Below are 21,406 nucleotides of genomic sequence, written 5' to 3'. Positions count from 1 at the left end.
TCAAACCTGTTTGCTGTGCCCAGAAAAGAGGGCAAGGTGCATCCAATTCTGGATCTCAAAGCTCTGAACCGCTTTGTGCGGGTACAGAAGTTTTGGATGGAATCTATCTCCATCCGCACGGTAGTGGCTTCTCTACACCAGGGAGACTTTTTAGCCTCCATAGATATCAAGGACGTATTTTTACACATCCCTATCTACACTGGGCATCAGTGGTTTCTTTGCTTTGCCATAGCAGAGGAGCATTATCAATTTGTTGTGTTACCCTTTGGTCTCGCCTCTGCTCCCAGGGTTTTTACCAAGGTACTGGCCCCGGTGTTGGCATTGCTGTGCCAATGGGGGATTGTAGTACTGGGGTACCTGGACGATCTCCTATTGAGAGCGGACTCTCATTCAGCTCTGTTGGGCGATCTGTCGATCACTGTCAGAATCCTGCAAGACTTCGAGTGTAAGATCAATTTTAAAAAATCTGCCCTGATACCTTCTTTAAAGCTGGATTATCTGGCCCTGACTCTGGATTCCTTTTTGGCGAGGGTTTTTCTTCCCCCAGCCAAGCTGCAGAAGTTGCAGGGGGCGATTTGTTTGCTGTTGGCAAACAATCTGTCCTCTCTGCGGATTTGCATGCGGGCTTTGGGTCTGATGGTATCAACCTTCGAGGCAGTTCAATTTGCTCAGTTTCACACGACACCTTTACAAAAGGAGATTCTTGTTAAATGGAACAAGAATCCATTACAGTACAGGATTGTACTATTTGATTCGGGTGAGCCACCACACAAAGTCTGCTCTGTTGTGGTGGCTTCAGTCGCCAGCACTGTGCCAGGGCAAGACTTTCCTGCCATTGTTTTGGACAGTGGTGACCATGTACACCAGCCTGTCAGGCTGGGGAGGGGTGCTGGGACAGCTCTGTGCCCAGGGAACCTGGACAGAAGAGTCAAAACTAAGAAGATATGGAGCTGTGTCTGTCAATGGACTTCAGGGAAAAGATTTTACAGTAAATACAAAAATCCAGTTTTTTGTGACATGGTACCTGAAAACGCACTGGAAATGCACACAGAATGTGCCTGTCCCACATCTAGTTCTGGTCCTTAAAACGTTAAAGGCGGTGGCTTGGGGCCTCTGTCCCTAATCAGAAAGTTCCACGATATCTCGAACTGTAGACCATGCAACATTCTTCAGTCTGAGGGCCCTTCTCTAGCTATGCATAAACAGGTGTCTCTTCTTTAGGCCTCCAGCCCATTGCACATACTGAGACCTATTGTAAACAGCAGTTTCCTGATACATAAGGCTGGCTATACATTATACAATTTTCTTGTACAATTATAATTTGAGGTCAAACCTAAACCCTTTCAATTGGTGTTCAATCAGACAGGCCCTTGCACCACATAGTTGAAGATAAATCTAGGAAATTGGACAAGAAAATTGCATCATGTATGGCCATGGCCAGCTTTAGTTTTCTCCTAGGGCAGTAATGGTGAACACCAGATGTTTTGGAACTACATTTCCCACAATGCTAATGCACTCTGCTGTGTAGGTGAGCATCATGGGAAATGTAGTTCCAAAACATCTGGGGTGCCAAGGTTTGCTATCACTGTCCTAGGGGAAGGAAAGAGGGAGCCCTAAACCAGACCATCACAATTATTTATCCTCCTCCCCCCCCCCCCCCCAGGCATACCCTCTGAGCAAGTTTCCCAGGGATTGGCTTAGCAGGGGTGCTACACAGCTTTATGATGTCAGTTAAATATTATACCCCGAAATGCGTTCTTTTGTAGTGGCAAGATACAGCCTACAACATGCTCCCCCTTGTTTGGATACTATTGAGCACTGCCATTTTTCATCTCTAAAAATTTCATGAGCATTGCTTGCTCCCTTACCTCTGGAAATGAATAGCACCTGGAGCCTGAAAATAAAGCTCAGCGGCAGGGATCAAAGCAGCAATCTGACTTATTAGAAAAACAAAATGTGTCTGAGTAAATATCTATCAGCCACTTAAGTAGTGACTACTGCTTTATGTTAATGCTGGTAATAATCCTTAACTATATTTTTTCTAGATGCCTTAGCCCTGTGAAAATCAACATTGATCATTTCTCTTTCCTTTCCAGCCTCTTTCTTTTATCTGTGGTTAAAGCAAACCTGTATTGCATTAGTAAAATACAAAGTGGGTGTAGTGTTGAATAGAAGATCCCTTTTTTAAAATATCATCTCATCTACCTTGAAAGCACTGCTAGAGGCACTTTGGGTATATGGATAGTGCACATGCTTCCCACACCAATCACTAGACTTGAGCATTGTGGTAGGGAATCCTTATCCTATGGAAATACAAGCATTGAGAATATCAGTATTTGTGTAAGTTTCTTTGGGGTTCCAATGGCACCCTGCAGATAGATAAGATTTAAAATTATGGGTATGCAGTGACACTTTTTGTGCCTTCTGTTTTAAACCAACCTCCCTTACTTATTTTTAAAGGCAAGAAAAGTGATTGTGAGGGACATGAGCATGCACTGGCTTATATTTTGCATTAGAACCTCTTGGTTTTTACAGTAGTTTTAACTTTCTTAGTAGCATTCAGTATTTCTCTTTTGTTCATTGATGGACACAGCTCCTGATCTTCTTAACCACTGAGTTATACTGCCCCCTACAGGAGTAGGACACTAGGCAGAAAAAAGTCTGCCTATGGGCAGTTGTAGGGGGTATACTCCCTCTTTCTGCTAAAGGTACTCAGTTTTTTTCTGCCTAGCCAGGAGTAAGGACCGAGTTCCATGCTGGGATCTCTGGTCCTGGCAATTTTTTCTTTTTAGATGGAAGTTTTTCTTCTGGTTTTTCCCTGTAAGATCTACAATCAACTGCTGGACTGGGCGACTGACTGGAAAATCTAGATCTAGTGGTCACCCCAGTCTGGCCGGCAGTGCGTGCAGATATGGTGGATTCGTTCGGCGGTTTGGCTGGGCAACTCCATCCTCCCCTTGTATTGGAAAGTGGTCACCACAAATGCCAGCCTGTCCGGCTGGGGGGGGGGCGTCCTCGGCAAAAATTTTGCTCAGGGGCTCTGGACACTGGAAGAGTCCAGACCAGACTACCGATCAATGTCTTGGAACTGCAAGCAATCAAACTGTGCCTGGACCATTGGACGAATCGTCTTCAGGGATGTCCAGTGCGCATTCAATCAGACAGTGCCATGGCCATGGCTTATGTCAATCACCAGGGGCGCACAAAAAGTGCCATGACAGCTCTGGAGGTAGCCAGCATTCTAAGGTGCGCAGAAGGGTTTGTTCCAGCCCTCCCTGCTGTACACATTCCCAGGGTGGAAAACTGGCAGGCAGATTATCTCAGTCTTTAGGAGTTGGACCAAGTCTAGGCTTAACAGAAATGTGCAGAGGTTTGTGGCTCAGTCACAGTATCCTCTGGTAGATGCCACAGACGCGCTGGTGACCCCGTCCCCCGACCCCGTCAGTATCATCTGATTTACGCCTTCCCACCTCTCAAGCTTCTGCCAAGACTTCTACGCAGGATCAAGGCAGAAGGGATTTCAGCCATCTTAATGGCTCTGGACTGGCCTTGCAGGGCTTGGTACGGCGATCTGGTTGCTTTCTCTTCTGATGACCTATTGGCCAAGGCAAAACAATGGCTGACAGAAGATATTCAACAGGAGGTGCAGGAGGTTCCTGCCGAAAAAGACAAGTCAGGAAGAGCAGGTTTCTAATCTGGAAGAGCAGGATGCTTCAAAAAGAGATAAATGTCCAAAAAGACAATAGACAGAAGAGAAACTTCATTGTGGTCGAATAGATGCCATGTTCAGTGTTTTATTGGGGCCTCATGCAGAGGATTCTTCTGAATCTGCAATAATGACCCTGGATGATGAACTTCATCTCTATTTGAAGCAAACAGTAATTGACAGAAGTGGTGATTCTCTTCAGTGGTGGAAAGAAAATGAGGCACGATACAAAAGACTTGCTTCTCATGCTAGAAGATACCTTTCTGCTCCTCCTTCCTTGGAACCAAGTCGTGTTTTTAGTGAAGTGGCAGCAATATATGAAAAAAAAAAAAACAGAAGCTGATGAACATGCTGAAATGTTATGCTTTCTGCACTATAATATTGTTCTACTTAACTGGGAGCATTGAAAGTGAGTAGTATTAGTGTCCAGTCCACTGTATTTTGCACTGCAGCTACTAGATTTAATCATTGGAGACAGTGAGTGCACTACTGCAGCAGTTGATGTAAATTTTGTTTTAGGAAGCCTTTAGTTATTATTTTCCAAGCACTTTATTTTTCACAGTTGTCTACAGTTGTCTACTCTTCTAGGACTCTTTCGTTCACATGATGTGAAACTGATGTACCTGCAAGTGAAAGCTGTGCGGTTTTCCTATCAGTTTTCATGCAGGTAAGAAGAATGAGCCTTTAAAGAGGTTGTAAACCGAGAAAAAATTTTTTTCTCTTCTTTACATCCTGAAAGAGAAACCCATAATGAGCTAGTATGCATCGCATAGTAGCTCATTATGAAATACTTACCTTAGAACGAGCCCCCGCCGTGCCGTCCGCTTACCTGTATGACGGGCGACATGTATAGTCGCCCGTCTTCCGGGATTGCGGCATCCGGCCATCTGATTGGCCGGAGCCGCGGTGACAACACTCCCGCGCACGCGCGCGGGAGCCGATGGTCACGGCACGGGGCTCTGAAGGAACGGCACGATCTGCCGTTCCTTCAGAGCGCATGCGCCAGTGACGTCACTGGCTGCATTAAAGGTAAATATCTCCTAAACGGTGCATGTTTAGGAGATATTTACAGTACCTATAGGTAAGCCTTAATATAGGCTTACCTATAGGTACAACTTCCTGAGGAGGGTTTACTTCCTCTTTAATGTTAAAAATGTTAAAAAACAAACCTTAACATGTTCAGTACCAGATTTGTGTCAAAAATTGTCTTTTATTTTTCAAAACTTTAAATGTACAAAATATCGGCCATATCGACCGATACCAATACTTTGTGACCAAAATATCGGTATCGGCCCTGGGAAAAACCATATCGGTCTATCCCTAGTTTCTACACAAGCCAGTTTGTAATTTTATGTTATAAAAATTACCTTTCCTTTTTAATCTTCAGCGTTGTAATTTTCTGTAAAATTTCAATGCAATATGGCAACCTGGTGGCGCTCTGTACAAAGTTGGTATACAGTATGCCTTGAAAAATGTAATTTCCTGCTTGTGTGATTGACTCACTGATTTTCCCAGATGTCTATACTAAGATACAAGTCAGATTTTAGGCACCTGCAAAAAAAATGTAAGTTTTGGTGAGATGCTCCCCATTGGTTGATTATTTCTAAAGGGATGCAGACACTGCAGCTTTCCTCATTTTAACACAAAGTGCATCAGCCGATTGATAATGAACCAGATCCTTCCTTCCTTCCATTCACAATGAGCATGCAACCAATCTGGTAAAACAAAGGGCTATTTATTCAGAGCCACAAACGGTAGGAATATGCTACAAAGTTAGCAAAAATCCCTGGAATATACTGTAGATTTATTACCCAGAGATACGTTTTTTTTTTTTCTAAACAAAAGTCAATTTGCTTCTTAAGTTTGCAAAAAGGCTTTCTATTCAAAAGCACAAATGGACCTAAATTTGAATATTGTGAATAAAATAGGCAGTGGTGTCTTCTTCATTGCAAACTGGATATGAATACCTGAAATGCACAAATTATTTATAATTTTCTGGACCACCATTATTTGTTTATAATAATTCAGAAGGTAAAGTATTGACAAGCATTTTCCAAAGATTAAAGCTGGCCATACACCAGTTGAATTTTGAATGAAAGTGTTGTTTTTCACTTTTTTTTTAATAGTTAGACTCAGTGACAAGCATTTTCCAAAAATAAACGCACTGGTAGAATTTTGTATGAATATTTTCATTTTCAAAATGTTCAGTCGCTTTGACTGTATCGAAGAAAAAATTAAAAGGAGCCAGATGGAATTTTTTTCTTGAGCAAATGAAATTCTACTGTAAATGTGTTTTTCGTCATATTGTAATGAAACCTATTTAATACACCTGGGATTCCATTTAAATACCAGATTTGGACAACAATTTAAGGTCTTTTGAACAAAATTAGTTGACTTCATGATGGCAAGAAAGATTGTTTTGACAAGAATTTTTGTATGAACACTTCTACTAATACTGTATATCATCAGCGTAACAGTTTGAATATTCGCGTACATCCTTGTGAGCTCAATAACCTATATCATCAGAAAGAGATATATTCTTTGTTGGATAGCTACAGTTTTTATCTGAACCAACAAAGTAACTGTGTATAATTCTTATTTTCTCCAGGTCCAGTATATAGTGAAGAATGCTATTGCCCTGAACCAGACAGCAACCTCTGGTTAAAACACATGGCTTGTAATAAATCCATCCCACAAATTGAGCATGATCTCAAACCATTTCCTACTGTGGACCCTGACAAGATTGCTGTGGAAATTCCTGAAAGGTTTGGTCATCGACAGAGTTTATGTCATTACACCATCAAAGACAACAAAGTAAGTTATACTTCCTACAGACATTGATAGATTCCAAAAAGTTTGTCTGTAAAACTTACCTTTCACCAAGAAGCAGAATCCGTACCGTTTGCTTCAAAGCAACCTTGTCATTAACCAAAATCCAAACAAGCTTACCACTTTTTAGGAGTTTTTTCTTTTAGGGATCCTTCTTTTAGGATTCCTGTCTGCACCAAAGCCCCTGGGGCTTTTATTTGCAGCGTCTGGTTTTGCTGAGCCTTGGAGGACTGTACATGGACCCCATCTGGAGAAGATGTGGGATCAGCCAGTAATGTTCCTTCGGGCACTGAATCCTGCGTGGATGCACATCTTGGCACGTGGTACATTGCATTGAGTTAGCTGCAGGGTAATGTACAGGTCTAGGGCCATGGTCTGCCAGCAGTGGAGCCCTATCTCTAAAAACCTCTTTGGGGAGAGTGCTCATCTTGGAGGGTAAAGCCAGTATGGGGTCTGCTCCTTTAAATCCTTCCCAGATTGTAAGGATATCTTCCAGGTAGGCGCAGGGTTTGTTCCCATAAAATCTGTCCCAGAGTGTTGGTGCTCTTATGCCTAGATCAAGTTCTGAAACCTTCCAAACAAAGGGCCATTTTACTGTCCTTCAGACTTAAAGGTGGCCAGACTGTGGTCATTGGGATTTGAAAAGGTCCTGACATCAGTGGGGATAAACCATGCCCCATCTTTGGTGTCAATGGGAGGAATAGCATCCTATTGTTGGTTTCAGTGGAAGGAATTACGCCCCATTGTTGGTGTCCTTAGAAGGAAAATTGTGCCCCATCTTTGGTGTCATTGGGAGGAATTGTCTGCCTGTAGTCAGCAGCAGGAGGAATAGTACCCCATCATTGTTGTCAGTGAGAAGAATAGTGCCCCGTCATTGGTATTAGTGGGGAATAGTGTCCCATTGTTGGTATCAGTGAGAGGAATAGCATCCCATCATTTGGATCAGTGGGAGGAACAGTCCCCATTTTTGGTTTCAGGGAATAGTGTTCTATCCATCAATTAAGTATATCAGTGGGAGGAATTTTGCCCCATTGTTGGTGTCAGTGGAAGAAATAGGGCCCTATCATTGGTGTCAATGGGATAAACAATGCCTCATCATTGTTGTTAGTGGGAAGAATAGTGCATTTAGAGACACCGCATATTCTAAATCACAGCACTTGCGTGAATACTTGTTCTATTAAGGTTTGACAATAAGACCTAGAAGCTGATTTTTTACTATGCACAGCTGCCGCAGTATCTGTGTGCACTCGTTTTAGTAATCTCCCCCTTGTTTTCATTCAGAAAAGGAAGGGAAAGGTAAACATGACATATTTAGGCCCCTTTCACACTTTACCGCGATTTTGCTGCGACTTTGTTGCCGCGATTTTGATGCGAGTTTGACTGGGCTTGAATTGGACCTCAAAATGCATCAAAATCGTGCCAAAGTAGTGCAGGGACTACTTTGAAGTAGGTGCGACTTCAAGTCGCACAGATATGAATGGTATTCATTGGAAATAATGGAGAACGACTTGTCATGTGATTTTGCAGTCCGAAATCGCATTACAAGTCACACAAGTGTGAGAGGGGCCTAACTGGTCTCTTTTGCTCTCCATCCTGAAAATATCCCCCGCACTGTGTGCCTGCAGCAGCTGAAGAAGGAAAGCTGGCAGCGTAGCTGGGGGGCCTGGGCAGCAGGGGGAATCAAATCCTGGACTTGGAGGGTAATAGGTGCAGTTAGGGATAATTGCAGGAACCGATCTACTGCGTGTCTCCTGCTGAAAGCCAGTGAGAGGGAGAGGAGGTGAAGCCAGTTTCACTTGCTGCAGAGAGAGACAAACGGGACCAGTTCCTGTAACTTGCCCTCCACCCCCCCCCCCCACCCCCCGGCACCGATCACCTTCCATGTCCACATAGAATTCCCCTGCTGCCTGGGCCCCCCTACATAACAGCTACACATAAATGTGGCAGCATGAAAGAATGACCACCTCAGCACTGCCTCATAAATGCATAAAATCAGCAGCAGGAGGAGGTTAAAGATCTGAACACAGGAGATCTAGACTAATAAGTAATGAGTCAACAAATACTTTGCATTTAACCAACACATACAGTGACCTTTACATTAATAGTACATAAACTGTTGCTTTTTGCTTGCAAGAAAAAAAAAAAGTGACTCATTAGATGTACAAGGTTTCATCTTGACCTGTTTGTTCAGTTTGAGATTTCCAAGGGACCAAAGGCTTTAAAAAGCCTTCATTAAGCAATAACGCTTGGATCTGTTGGTGAACCAGGACTTGTGCTGTGGGCACATGGTACTATAGGCTTTGATTTTAAGTGGACATGGGTGTATTCACTTTAGGCATTGGAATGTTATTAAGGGCTCATTCAAAAATGAACGTATTCTAGTGAGCCTAAGTTAGACCACTGCAGTGCTTTCATTTGTGTTTACAAAAAGTACAGCATGCTACATTTGTCTGCATCAGAATGCAACAAAAAGGAGCGCAAACACATGCAAATGCATGTAAATGCAACTTAGAAAATAAAATACATTGAAATAAATGAACAAAAATATTCCTGAAAATGCAGTACAAACAAACAGAAAACTATTACAAGCATGCATGCAGAAACGCATAGTGAACACAGAGATTGTGGTGTAAATAAGTCCTTAGGGTTTGTTCACACCAGAACCCGCACCGTGCTCAAAACATATGGGGTGCGTTATCTGCTGCGGGTGGCAATGTATTCCAAATGACATTGCATTTGCAGTGCGTTTGCCTGCACCAGATCGCATGGTACTGCATATCCGGGTGCAGTGCGTTTTTAAAAGTAGTGTATGCAGTACTTTTGGGGCGATCCAGTGCAATATCAGCTTATTTAAATGAATAGATTGAAAATCACACCACACTAAATTGCACAGGAAATTCACAGGCACGTGGACCGCGTTCCTGTGCTAATCTGGTGTGAATCGGCCCTTAATGTTCCTTTTTGTTTGGGGCTTTTTCTAAACTTTATTTTGTGTTAACTACCTATGCATACTGCATACTCTTTATGTCTACTACTGGTCATTATCAAGAGTCATTGAAAAACAACACAACCCATGCAATACCATTGGCAACAATTATACCTGAGTACCCATCTGTTTTTTTAGAACATAGTTGAAGTGCTTTGATATAATTGCATGAATTATAGACATACCTAATATTACTCAGGTTTTTTTTCTTTATTTTATTAGGTCTATATAAAGACTTATGGAGAGCACGTGGGATTCAGAATATTCATGGATTCCTTTCTTCTGTCTTTAACAAGTAAAGTAAGTTCTTATATTCCTAACAAGTAACGTAAAACCTTATTAAACAATGCTACATTACTGTGTATTGTAGTGGCACAACTTGAAATATCTATAATTTTGTCTAGTGCAAGTGTGAAAAGTTACCGAGGACCCACTAAGCAATATCAAACTTAACTATATGTGGCTCCTGAGATTTTAATTAGGAACCACTGCTCTTAAAGTAAAAAAAGAAATGCAGTTGTGCTCATAAGTTTACATACCCTGACAGAATTTATGATTTCTTGGCCATTTTTCAGAGCATATGAATGATAACACAAAAACTTTTCTTTCACTCATGGTTAGTGTTTGGCTGAAGCCATTTATTATCAATCAACTGTGTTTACTCTTTTTAAATCATGACAACAGAAACTACCTAAATGACCCTGATAAAACGTTTACATACCCCAGTTCTTAATACCGTGTATTGCCCCCTTTAACATCAATGACAGCTTGAAGTCTTTTGTGGCATTTGTGGATGAGGCTCTTTATCTTTTTAGATGGTAAAGCTGCCCATTCTTCCTGGCAAAAAGCCTCCAGTTCCTGTAAATTCTTGGGCTGTCTTGCATGAACGGCACGTTTTTGAGATCTCAGAGTAGCTCAATGATATTGAGTTCAGGAGACTGAGATGGCCACTCCAGAACCTTCACTTTATTCTGCTGTAGCCAATGACAGGTTAACTTGTCCTTGTGTTCAGGATCATTGTCATGTTGGAATGTCCCAGTAAACCCCGTGAGCGGCTTCCGGGCTGATGAATACAAAGTTTCCTCCAGTATTTGTGGTTAACATACTGCATTCATCTTGCCATCAATTCTGACCAAATTTCCTGTGCCTTTGTAGGCTCACACATCCCCAAAACATCAGCGATCCACCTCTGTGTTTCACAGTAGGAATGGTGTACCTTTCATCATAGGCCTTGTTGACTCCTCTCCAAATGTAATGTTTATGGTTGTGGCCAAAAAGCTCCATTTTGGTCTCATCACTCTAAATGACTTTGTGCCAGAAGGTTTGAGGCTTATCTCTGTGCTGTTTGGCTTATTATAAGCGGGATACTTTGTGGCATTTGCGTAGTAATGGTTTTCTTCTGGCGACTCGGCCATGCAGCCCATCTTTCTTCAAGTGCTTTCTTATTGAGCATCTTGAAACAGCCACGCCACATGTTTTCAGAGTCCTGTATTTCACCTGAAGTTATTTGTGGGTTTTTCTTTGCATTCTGAACAATTTTCCTGGCAGTTGTGACTGAAATTTTAGTTGGTCTACCTGACCATGGTTTGGTTTCAACAGAACCCCTCATTTTCCACTTCTTGATTAGAGTTTGAACACTGCTGAATGGCATTCTCAATTCCTTGGATATCTTTTCATATCCCTTTCCTGTTTTATACAATTCAACTGCCTTTTCCCGCAGATCCTTTGACAGTTATTTTGCTTTCCCCATGACTCAGAATCCAGAAACGTCAGTGCAGCACTGGATGAAAGATGCAAGGGTGTGTCAGTAGTCCAGAAACTCATTGACCTTTTATACACACACACTAATTACAAGCAAACAGATCACAGGTGAGGATGGTTATCTTTGATAGCCATTCAAACCCCTTTGTGTATGCCTGTGTGCATGTTATCAGGCCAAAATCACCAGGGTATGTGAACTTTTGATCAGGGTCATTTGGGTAGTTTCTCTTGTCATTATGATTTAAAAAGAGTAAACACAGTTGATTGATAATAAATGGCTTCAGCCAAACACTAACCATGAGTGAAAGAAAAGTTTTTGTTATCATTCATATTCTCGGTAAAATGGCCAAGAAATCATAAATTCTGCCAGGGTATGTAAACTTATGAGCACAACTGTACAAGGGCTGCTGTTGCTGGCATAATTCTAACAATGCTAGTTTTCTTGCTGTGAAGGGCTTGAGTACGTTTCAGTCACAGACTTAGAACAAGCATGCTGTAAATGAGTGTGAGAATTCCTTATACCAGGTCCGTGGCACAAAGTAATAAAGTAAAAACATCAGAATGACAGCCAGGTAACTAACAGGTGTGATCAGTTGTAGTTTCTTACATTACTCACTGATGACAGGGCCCCTTTAAAGAATAGGTACACTTTTTACAAAAAATGTCTTTGGAACACCCTCTTGTCTTGCTCATCAAACACATATATTTACAGACCTCAGAAAAAGAGATGCTCACTAAACTAGTATATTTACAGACTTCAGATTAAGATGCAGAGAGATCTCAGTGCTGCATCCAACAAGGTGATCAGTGGTTATAGGCTCATAATCCAAATACCTAAAAGAGCATTTAGGGACAGTATTGCTGGCAAATAGAATTGCTTATATGAATTCTTGCATGTGTAAAATCAGTCTCCAAATGATTCAGTTACTGTCTTGTTGAGCATCCATTTTATTAAGTAAGAAAAACTAGCAACCAGCTTAATTGTATACCACATAGGTTCATTCCAGCTAATGCATTCTAAATATACAGGTTAAATATTATATATATAATCCAAATAGTGCTTACATAGTCCACAGGGGCCAGTATCTCCGCTGGTAACGATGATGAAATGTGCAGTGGCTCTCGTGATAAAAGGGCAGCAAGCCCAAGGTTTACTAGACCACATCAATATGAAGCTCCGCTATAGCCTCTGGCTGGAATGTCAGATCCTTCTCATGGGGTGGCGTCACCATTATATTCCTTCTGCTTGGAGCAATTTCTTCTCAATCTATGAAATTGCCCCACAGAAATGTTGTTACGCCAAGAAGAGTGCTGACAACTGAAATAATGTAAGTGGGAGTTGCCTCCTGCGGGTTTGCAATAATTTTTAGTAACAATGACACTATCCTCATGGGACAGCTCCAAATTCAAAAATACTAGTGAACAGGGGTGTACAACACATGGGTAAAATCTACGCCTAAATAATTGTTATTGCAGTGGAATGCAAAAGAGGAGAAGTCGACCATGGTCCCATTCCAGATAAGCAGGATATTGTCGATTGTACCTGCCATAAAAGACGATATATCTGGCAAAGGGATTGTTGTTCCAGATGAACAACTCCTCCCAGTATCCTATCGCAACATTAGCATAACCGGGGACAAGGGGGCAAGTGATCTTCTGTGTTAAAAGTTAAAGACTGCTCTAGTGTATTTTCCATAGGAATATATAGCAAACTGTCAAAGGAGCAACTACACCATAACCTGTTATGAATACATCAGAGTGACAAGAGATCTCCATGCTGATTTAATTCCTGTCTGTCACCACTGTGCTCTGCCCTTCCAGTGCTCACTGGAGCGCTGGACAGGAGAAAGGGCAGGAGTGGCTGGTTAAAGCTCTCGGTGCTGCACTGAGAGGCTGAGCAAGCTGCCTGTAAGGCATCTGGGTAGATCCTGACATTGTTGGGATCTCTTCAGAGTCTGGTGCAGCTCTCTGACATCAGTCTACAGTGGGCCCTAGACCAGGTCGCCGAACAGAACTAAGTGCACTCCTGTGACCCACATGGGAAGTACAGTATGGCTAAAAGAGCTTTGGCCATATTTCTCTTTTAGTCAATCTGTCAATGGATTTCATATGTGCTTTTTGATATTAGTTAGGTATTTAAACGTGTAATCCTACTATATTACCTGGTTGATCCTGGCAGTTCCCCACTTCCCGGTTTTAAACTGATCTTGCTAAACACTGCAGTCGATAAATGTGTTGTCAGTTTGTCATTCCATTCAGAGATATAGGCAAGCTGTGCACAAGCGTGCCTGTATCTTCTGTGGTTAGTGTTTAGCCATGCCCCCTGCCAATCCCTTTTCTCTTGATTGACAGTGGCTTCCCCAGCCAGCCGATTCCCTTCTTCGTTGTGAACCTGCAGTGTCTTCCAGTTATGCCCCAATGTGGACATGCCCACTCATAGGTCCGTGATGCTCTGAGGAATAAAAAAGGTATAAAAACATCATTTTAGAATTACAAATAAAGACTATTTAAAGGTACACATTTACCTAATAGAATATCCTATTAGGATACCTTGACTTCACGACTTAACACTGCTGGTACCACATTTGAGGACTGCTTCAATTCTACAGTACTGGTACTAGAAATCCTGAACAACTTTTCACCAGGTCATCGGACTGGTAAAGTTCCATTGCCATAAACACCTGTATAAATAATTGTGAAGGGTAACAACCAGTGTCTCTCATTACCCAAAATAACGTCCATTACTAAGGTTTTGTTGTTAGGTTTCGTGTTCATTTTTATAACCCTCACACACATCTACTCACAATAATTTAGTCTTGCATATTGCTTGTTTGAAACAACAGCAGAACACTCCTATTACAGTACATCAAACATGAAATCATGAAAATTGTGTGTGTTTGGTGGGTGTGAAAGCAAAAATCCCACATCACTCTGGTCTCTAATGCTGGAAAAGATGGCATGCAATGTGTCCTCTGAGTATAAACATTCAATTAGAGGTTGATTATTAAAAGATGTATTTTGCAGTCAGTATCTTTGAAGTTTGCTATTATTCTGGCTTCCCAAAAAGGTGCTGAAGTAGACTCCAGTGCAGTAGATGTAATAAAATAATCAGAGGTTTACATAAATTGCTTATTGAAGTTTGTTTGGGGTTTGGCACGTTTCTACCTGAGATTTCAGTAAGAACTTTTTAATATATTGTACATTTTAACAGTTATTCCTCCCAGATAAAAGAAATATGTAATATTTGCAGGACTTCTGGTAACAGAAAAAAGAAAACTTGTGCCTTAATGATTCTCATTTCAGGGAAATTTAAAGCCAGGCAAAGCATTTTGAGAAGAAAACTGTGGCTAGGTCAAAGAGTGGTCTACTGCTGTTTCCAGATTTTTCTGGATCTTTTCCTATAAACCAAATATTTCATTACATTACCCTCAATTGTCAAGTGGCTATTGAGCTTCAAATGGCTTTTTTCTCGAAAAGGTAATAAATGTAACCAATTGTTTTAGTCTTTGCTCTGTATTTATAATTTATTCATACACAGTGCAAAGAATACAAAATAGTTTTAATGATAGTTCAGGAGAATGGTGTACACATTGTGGGGCCTATTTACAAAGATTTAAAAAAAGAAAAAACTGTTATTGAAATAATTGTAGAGCCTTAAATCTGCAAAGAACCCAATGTCACTTAGTTATTTATAATGCAGGATGCAATGTTCAAATTAAATGAATTAAAATCCGCTGACTTTTACCTTCTAGTAAGTATTTTCAGCACTGATGAGGACTGATGTGAATGCACAATAAATATATATATTAGAGATTGACCGATTATCGGTGGGGCCAATTATCGAGGGCTGATATTCACTTTTTTTAAAGAATCGTTATCGGTCACAAACTTACCGATATGATCGATATTAGTCGTCTCTTGCTGTGGCGGCCATATTTTTAGGGCCCACTTTGTCATCAGCCCGGGTAGAAGAAGCCAGGACTCGAAGAAGGTTTTTCAGGCTCAGTGCACGGAGCACACAACATCATTACGTATGTTGTGGCATGTTCCGAGCGCTGGGCCTGCACGTTCTGGCTTCTACCCGGATAGGGTAAAGGCCTCCGCCTTCCTCGCCTCAGACAATCCATGGCTGGATCTGAGAGGATACGCCAGCCAGCAACTATCCGCAGCAGGGTACAGCCCCTGTGCCAGCCAGCCGACCACCCACCCACCCACAGCGGGGTGCCAGGCAGCCACCCACCCACAGCAGAGTACCAGGCAGCCAGCCACCCTCAGCAGGGTGCTAGGCAGCCAGCCACCCACAGCAAGGTGCGAGCCAGCCAGCCACCGACAGCAGGGTGCCAGCCAGTCACCCACAGCCCCTGTGCCAGTCAGCCAGCCACCCACAGCAAGGTGCTTGCCAGCCACCCACCCACAGCAAGGTGCCAGCCAGCCACTCACAGCAGGGTGCCAGCCATAGAGTTTTAACCTTATCTGTATTCTATAAACTCTCTTTAAAATTTAAATGGAGATGGATGCAGACAGAAAAAGTAAAGGTGTGGTCTGGGAATATTTCTCACCTCATCCATCCCCAGGAAGAGCAGCAGTGTGGAACACATGCACAAATAATGTGAGCATGGAACCAGAAACAGCAAAAACCTTCCTCTAAGAATTTATCATGTTGAATTATATAATGCAGCACAGAAAAAACAAACTGAATCACAAAGTGAAATAACTCTATCCCAGACAACAATAGATATGTATCAGAAAAAAAAAACAGGTGGCTAAATTCAGATAGAAGATCCCAACTGCTGGACAAAGTAATCAGAGAGATGATGGTCACTGATAACCAGCCATTTACAATGGTGTCTGACTCTGGATTTAAGTGATTGATGGCTATAGCTGAGCCAAGGTACACACTGAAGAGTGAAAAGTATTACTAAACCAAAATGCTGGGACAGATTTACCAAAAGGTAGTTGAGAAAGTAAAGACTATGCTGCAACCAGGGAATGCTGGCAACTCGCTCTCATTCTCGACTGATTGCTGGTCAGGACAAACAGAGTCACTAATAAGTCTTACATGCCACTTCATTGACAGCAGATGGCAAAAAAGGCAATTGGTGTTGAATACAAAAGTGATGCAAGTACACTGGGGGAGTACATTACAGAAATGTTTCTAGGTATGCTTGAAGACTGGGGAATAAACAAAGACTGAGTGATGCTTGTGCTTCAAAACAGAGGAGCAAACATTGTGAAAGGAATGGGGCTTGCTGAAGTGTCAGACCTCATTTGCATGGCACACACCCTGCAACTTGTAGTAAATGATGGTCTGTCAAGCCAGAGAGCTTTGATTGATATATATGGCATGCTAAAGAGGTGTGCAGGCCATTTCCACCATTCAATCCTTGAATCCTTGCCAAGCAGCGACTGAGGTGCATTCAGGAAGATCTTGGCCTACCTGAAAACAACTTGATTCAGGCTCTTCCAACACAATGGAACTCAACACTTCACATGCTGTACAAAATGCTGGAACAGAAGCGAGCACTTAGCAACTTTTCTGGTGAACATGGAGGATATTCTTGTGTTACTGCTGATCAGTGGGACATTTTAGCCAATGTCATTGAGACCCTAGAGGTGAGTCATTACGACTCATCTGGGTGATCTGTCATCCCATGTGTTAGAGTGCTGAAGATGCTTCTTCAAGAGAATGAAGGACCCAACACACGTGGCAATAAAACATGTAGGCAGGTCATGAGGGACAACCTCACCAAACGTTTTGAGAACCATGAAGAGAATACATTTGTTGTGCTGGCATGTCTTTTGAATCCTGGATACAAGAATCATGCTTTCTCTTCTGATGATGTATTGGCTAAGGCAAAGCAGGATGCTGCAAAAACAAACATTCAAAAAGAAAACAAAGAGAAGAAGATCTTCATCGTGGCCTGAATTGATGCCATGGTCAGTGTTTTTATTGGGGCCTCATGCAGAGGATTCTTCTGAATCTGCGATAATCATCCTGGATGATGAACTTCATCTCTATTTGAAGGAACCAGTAATTGACAGAAGTGGTGATTCTCTTCATTGGTGGAAAGAAAATGAGGCATGCTGCAAAAGACTTGCCTCTCATGCTAAAAGTACCTTTCTGCTCCTCCTTCCACTGTACCAAATGAGCATGTTTTTAGTGAAGTGGCAGCAATATGTGAAAAAAACAGAAGCTGTTTAACAGATGAACATGCTGAAATGCTATGGTTTTTGCACTATAATATTGTTCTACTTAACTGGGAGTATTGAAGTAATTGTAGTGTCCACTGTCTAGCTTTTGCACTGCAGTAGAGTTTTAAATTGAATCCTGCTGCAGCAGTTTATGCGATTTTTCTTTTTTTTTCTATGTTTTGGGAAGCCTTTAATAAGTTAATATTTTCAAGCACTTTATTTTTCACAGTTGTCTACTTCTAGGCCTCATTCATTCACACCATGGTGTAGACAGAGACGTCCGTTTTGCTGCACACGTTCTGCAAGTGCACAAAAAAAACAATGGTTCTTCTCTCTACTCTTCTTCTCTATGTGCCCTTTTCACACCACAACATGCAGATTTTTTTCTGCGCAGGAATGTGCAATGTGTTGTTGTCGTTGTCATCATGTCATGTATGCAGTTTTCTGCACAGGAAAAAAAAACGGCTATTGTTCCATTGCTAACCTCCATATGAAAATGCTGATCCTATCATTTCTAAGCTGCTGGCCCAAAACCCATTGAAGCCATAGGATCACCCTAACCAACAAGAAACCACTGGTGCTTATATCATGATTTTCTTTAAAAAATAAAAAATCAGTTATGTTATTTAGTTCTTGATTTTAGTCTAATGCAAAAAATCCAGTAGATGTCAGTATATACCATTCCAAGCAAAATTTGTATGTAGCTTCATTTCTATTTTCTCAGACTTGTATAGAAAGTTGAGCAATACAGCTGGAGAGAGCATCTATACTTTGGCCACAGGCGATCTAAAAGTTTAGAAACCTTTTTGTCAGTAACTGACTCACATTTTTGTGTATTTGACTGCTATTTCTATGGTTATTCCTGTGTATGTAATTACTCCTTTTTGGAAAATGCCAAGATGTACAAACTCCTAGATGCTATGCTATGCCTCTCTCTTGAACTGTATGTTTGTTGGAAAACCAAAAATGAGTTTGTGGCAAAGTATTAAATACACATTAGTAACAGTTCTGCAAAGAATGCATAAATGCACATTAACACTTCTCGTAAATTGTACACAGGTTCTACTGTCAATTATGTATTTTTTTTTTTTTTTTACTATAATAAAGTAATACATTTCAACTGAATCTATATTATTCTACAGGTGAAAGTCCCTGATGTGGAATTCTTTGTAAATTTAGGGGATTGGCCACTAGAGAAAAGGAAGGTTCAGCCCATTCACCCCATCTTTTCTTGGTGTGGATCCACAGAAACAAAGGACATTGTGATGCCCACTTATGACCTGACAGATTCTATGCTAGAGACTATGGGAAGGTAATATGAAGTTTTTATTTTTCTATGTGTTGGATATGTAAAGTATCTTTATTGATGAATTGTTTTTATGACATATACCAATTTTAATTCAATTAGTGAGAGAATAGATATCCAGAATAAACCAAAATTGGACATTTTCTAAATGTAATCTTAATTCTGTTTTTCAGGTTTTACTCTTTGGAGAGTACAGTACATAGGATTTTTTTCTCATCAAAGCTAAAGCATGGGCCAGATTTATTATTATTAACATTAGGCCTTTACCTAGAGGCAGCAGAAACAGAGAGGCGACGTTTCCTTGTATAGCTATCAGCCACACATTTTTTTTTTTTTTTTTTTACCATCATCAGTAGAAATACAGTCATATTCTATATTCTGATTTACACATTGTCACAGTGTTCCAAGCTCAGGCAGAAACAATAAAACAAAAGTTTTTCTTAAAATAAGTCATCCTGGAAAAGAGGTGTTGCTTTGAGCTATAAAGGCTGTGTGCCTAGGCTCTAGTGAAGACAATCTGGCCCTAAAGCGGAGTTCCGGCCAAAAAACAAAAAAAAACAATTTTTACCTAAAAAGACCCCTGGGACAGTCAGGGCAAGTGCATTTAAGCAACAATAGCCTCTGAACTGTCTCTCTTGTTTCACTTACCTTTTTAGAATAAATACTTACCTTGAAAATGTCTTGTCCAGCGCTGCCATCTCAGGTGTGGGCAGCTGAAGCCGGAGCGTCCTCTTCGGTGGGTCCCAGAATGCCCTGCACCGGCCCTGCTCACCACTTCCGGTGCAGGCGTGTCATCCCTGCACAGCTTCTGGGCATGCCCAGAAGCTGTTCAGCAGGGAATGACACGCCTGAACCAGAAGTGACGAGCAGGGCCAGTGCAGGCGCATTTGACTCCTGGGATCGATGAGGCTCATCTCCCAGGAGTCAATGAAACGAGGAAGTGACGGCGCAGGCCGCGGCCACAGAGGGAGGAAGAGTGAGGAAGGTAAGTATATTTTCATTAAAAACAAGGTAAGTGAAACAAAAAAATAAAATTTAATTATCCAATTCTTTTTCAGGTTTGTGTAAGCTAGTGCACTGTTTTTTTAGGGTGGAACTCCGCTTTTGGTAGATTGTTTGTTTGTAACAGCTGGATACATTAACAAATGCAAAAAACATAACTGTATATTATTTTTTATAGGTAATAACACCATAGATTGTTGATCCAGGGAATAGCTGACTGCCATAGTGTTTTGTATAAATGTTATTTATGGTCTTAAAAATAAAATTTTTTGAGTTTGAGTTAGATAATTATGATTTTTCTCATGGACATTTTGTATTTCCCTGTTCTAGGCAGCAGGTGGAGATCTAGGCTTCTTTTCATGTTTTCTTCTTCTAACTAATCGTAAAACCAAATCCAAAGCAGATTTTAAAAATTGCACTTTAGTGTTAAAAAAATACCATACATAAATGTAATTTTACATGCAACTAGTGTACCTGTTTTATACTTTGTATCAGCTTGTGGCAATATTCTTTACAGTAGAACACGGCCAATGAAAGGAGGGGACAAACCAAGGTGTCAATCAGGTGTAGTTAATGCAAAGAGAGTGAAAAGGAATATCATAACTGGGAAAAGAGCAACCGGATGAGCTCATTACTGTCCAATTATTTCGGGCAGGGGGTCACTTAGCTACATAAAAGTTGCAACAGAGGAATGTCAGGTCACCAGGCTAGTATATATATATATATATATATATATATATATATATATATATATATATATATACATACATTAAACCCCCCTCCATTGCGGGGGTTACGTTCCGGACCCAGCCGCGAAAAGTGAAAATCTGCGAAATAGAAAAACCCTATTAAAATGCATTGTAGGCAAGTTTTTTTTACTGTCACTGTACGTGTAGAAGCATTTTAAGGTCTTTAAACACACTTTTAAAACAATAGAAACTCATTTAAACACATAAAAGATACTGAGAGACATAGCAAGAGCTATGAAAAACACAAAAATATTTCATTTTTAATGATTTATATAGTAAAATAACATTACAAAAAAAACTGCAATATACCGGGACCGCAAAAACTGAACTGCGATGGAGCGGGGGTTTACTATATATGTATATGTATATATATATATATATATATATATATATATATATATATATATATATATATATATATATATATATATATATATATAAAATATATAATATATAAAAATATATAAATTTCACTTGTGTTCAGCAATTTGCCTGAAGTTCAGCTCAAACTATTTTTCTGAGGAAAAAGCCTTTATTTCCATGCAGACTTTCAAATAAAGTGAAACAATTAACAAGAAAGCACTGCATTTTTAAAATACAAATGTATTTAAATAACCGATAAGGGTTGTTTTTTTAAACTTTAAAATAAATCCTAAAATATTCTAAAACACAAGTTTAAAAATATAAACACCATAGCCTAACCTGTAACCTGTAAAGTAGTTTGATGCCATCCCACAAGCGTGTGCATTTTTTAAGCGTGACATGTTGGGTATCTATTTACTCAGCGTAACATCCTATTTCACATTTAACAACAAAAAAAAACTGGGGTAACTATTTTATTTTTTTTTTAATTCAATAAAGTGTATTTTTTCTCC

The 21,406-nt window shown here is 40.6% G+C and overlaps 1 protein-coding gene across 1 annotated transcript in view; it reads left to right on the top strand.

The window, feature by feature from the left end:
- The window catches only part of POGLUT2 (protein O-glucosyltransferase 2), a 97,733-nt gene that overhangs the window by 21,740 nt on the left and 54,587 nt on the right, over window positions 1-21,406 (top strand). Inside the window, exons 3-5 of the mRNA XM_082244516.1 lie at window positions 6,315-6,520; window positions 9,744-9,821; window positions 18,617-18,786. Coding sequence (XP_082100642.1) covers window positions 6,315-6,520; window positions 9,744-9,821; window positions 18,617-18,786 — 454 coding nt within the window. The remainder of the gene's footprint in view (window positions 1-6,314; window positions 6,521-9,743; window positions 9,822-18,616; window positions 18,787-21,406) is intronic.

Source organism: Pelophylax lessonae (assembly GCF_965119305.1).
Source record: "Pelophylax lessonae genome assembly, chromosome: 2".
Taxonomy (NCBI): domain Eukaryota; kingdom Metazoa; phylum Chordata; class Amphibia; order Anura; family Ranidae; genus Pelophylax; species Pelophylax lessonae.
This window is presented reverse-complemented; position numbering and strand designations above follow the sequence as displayed.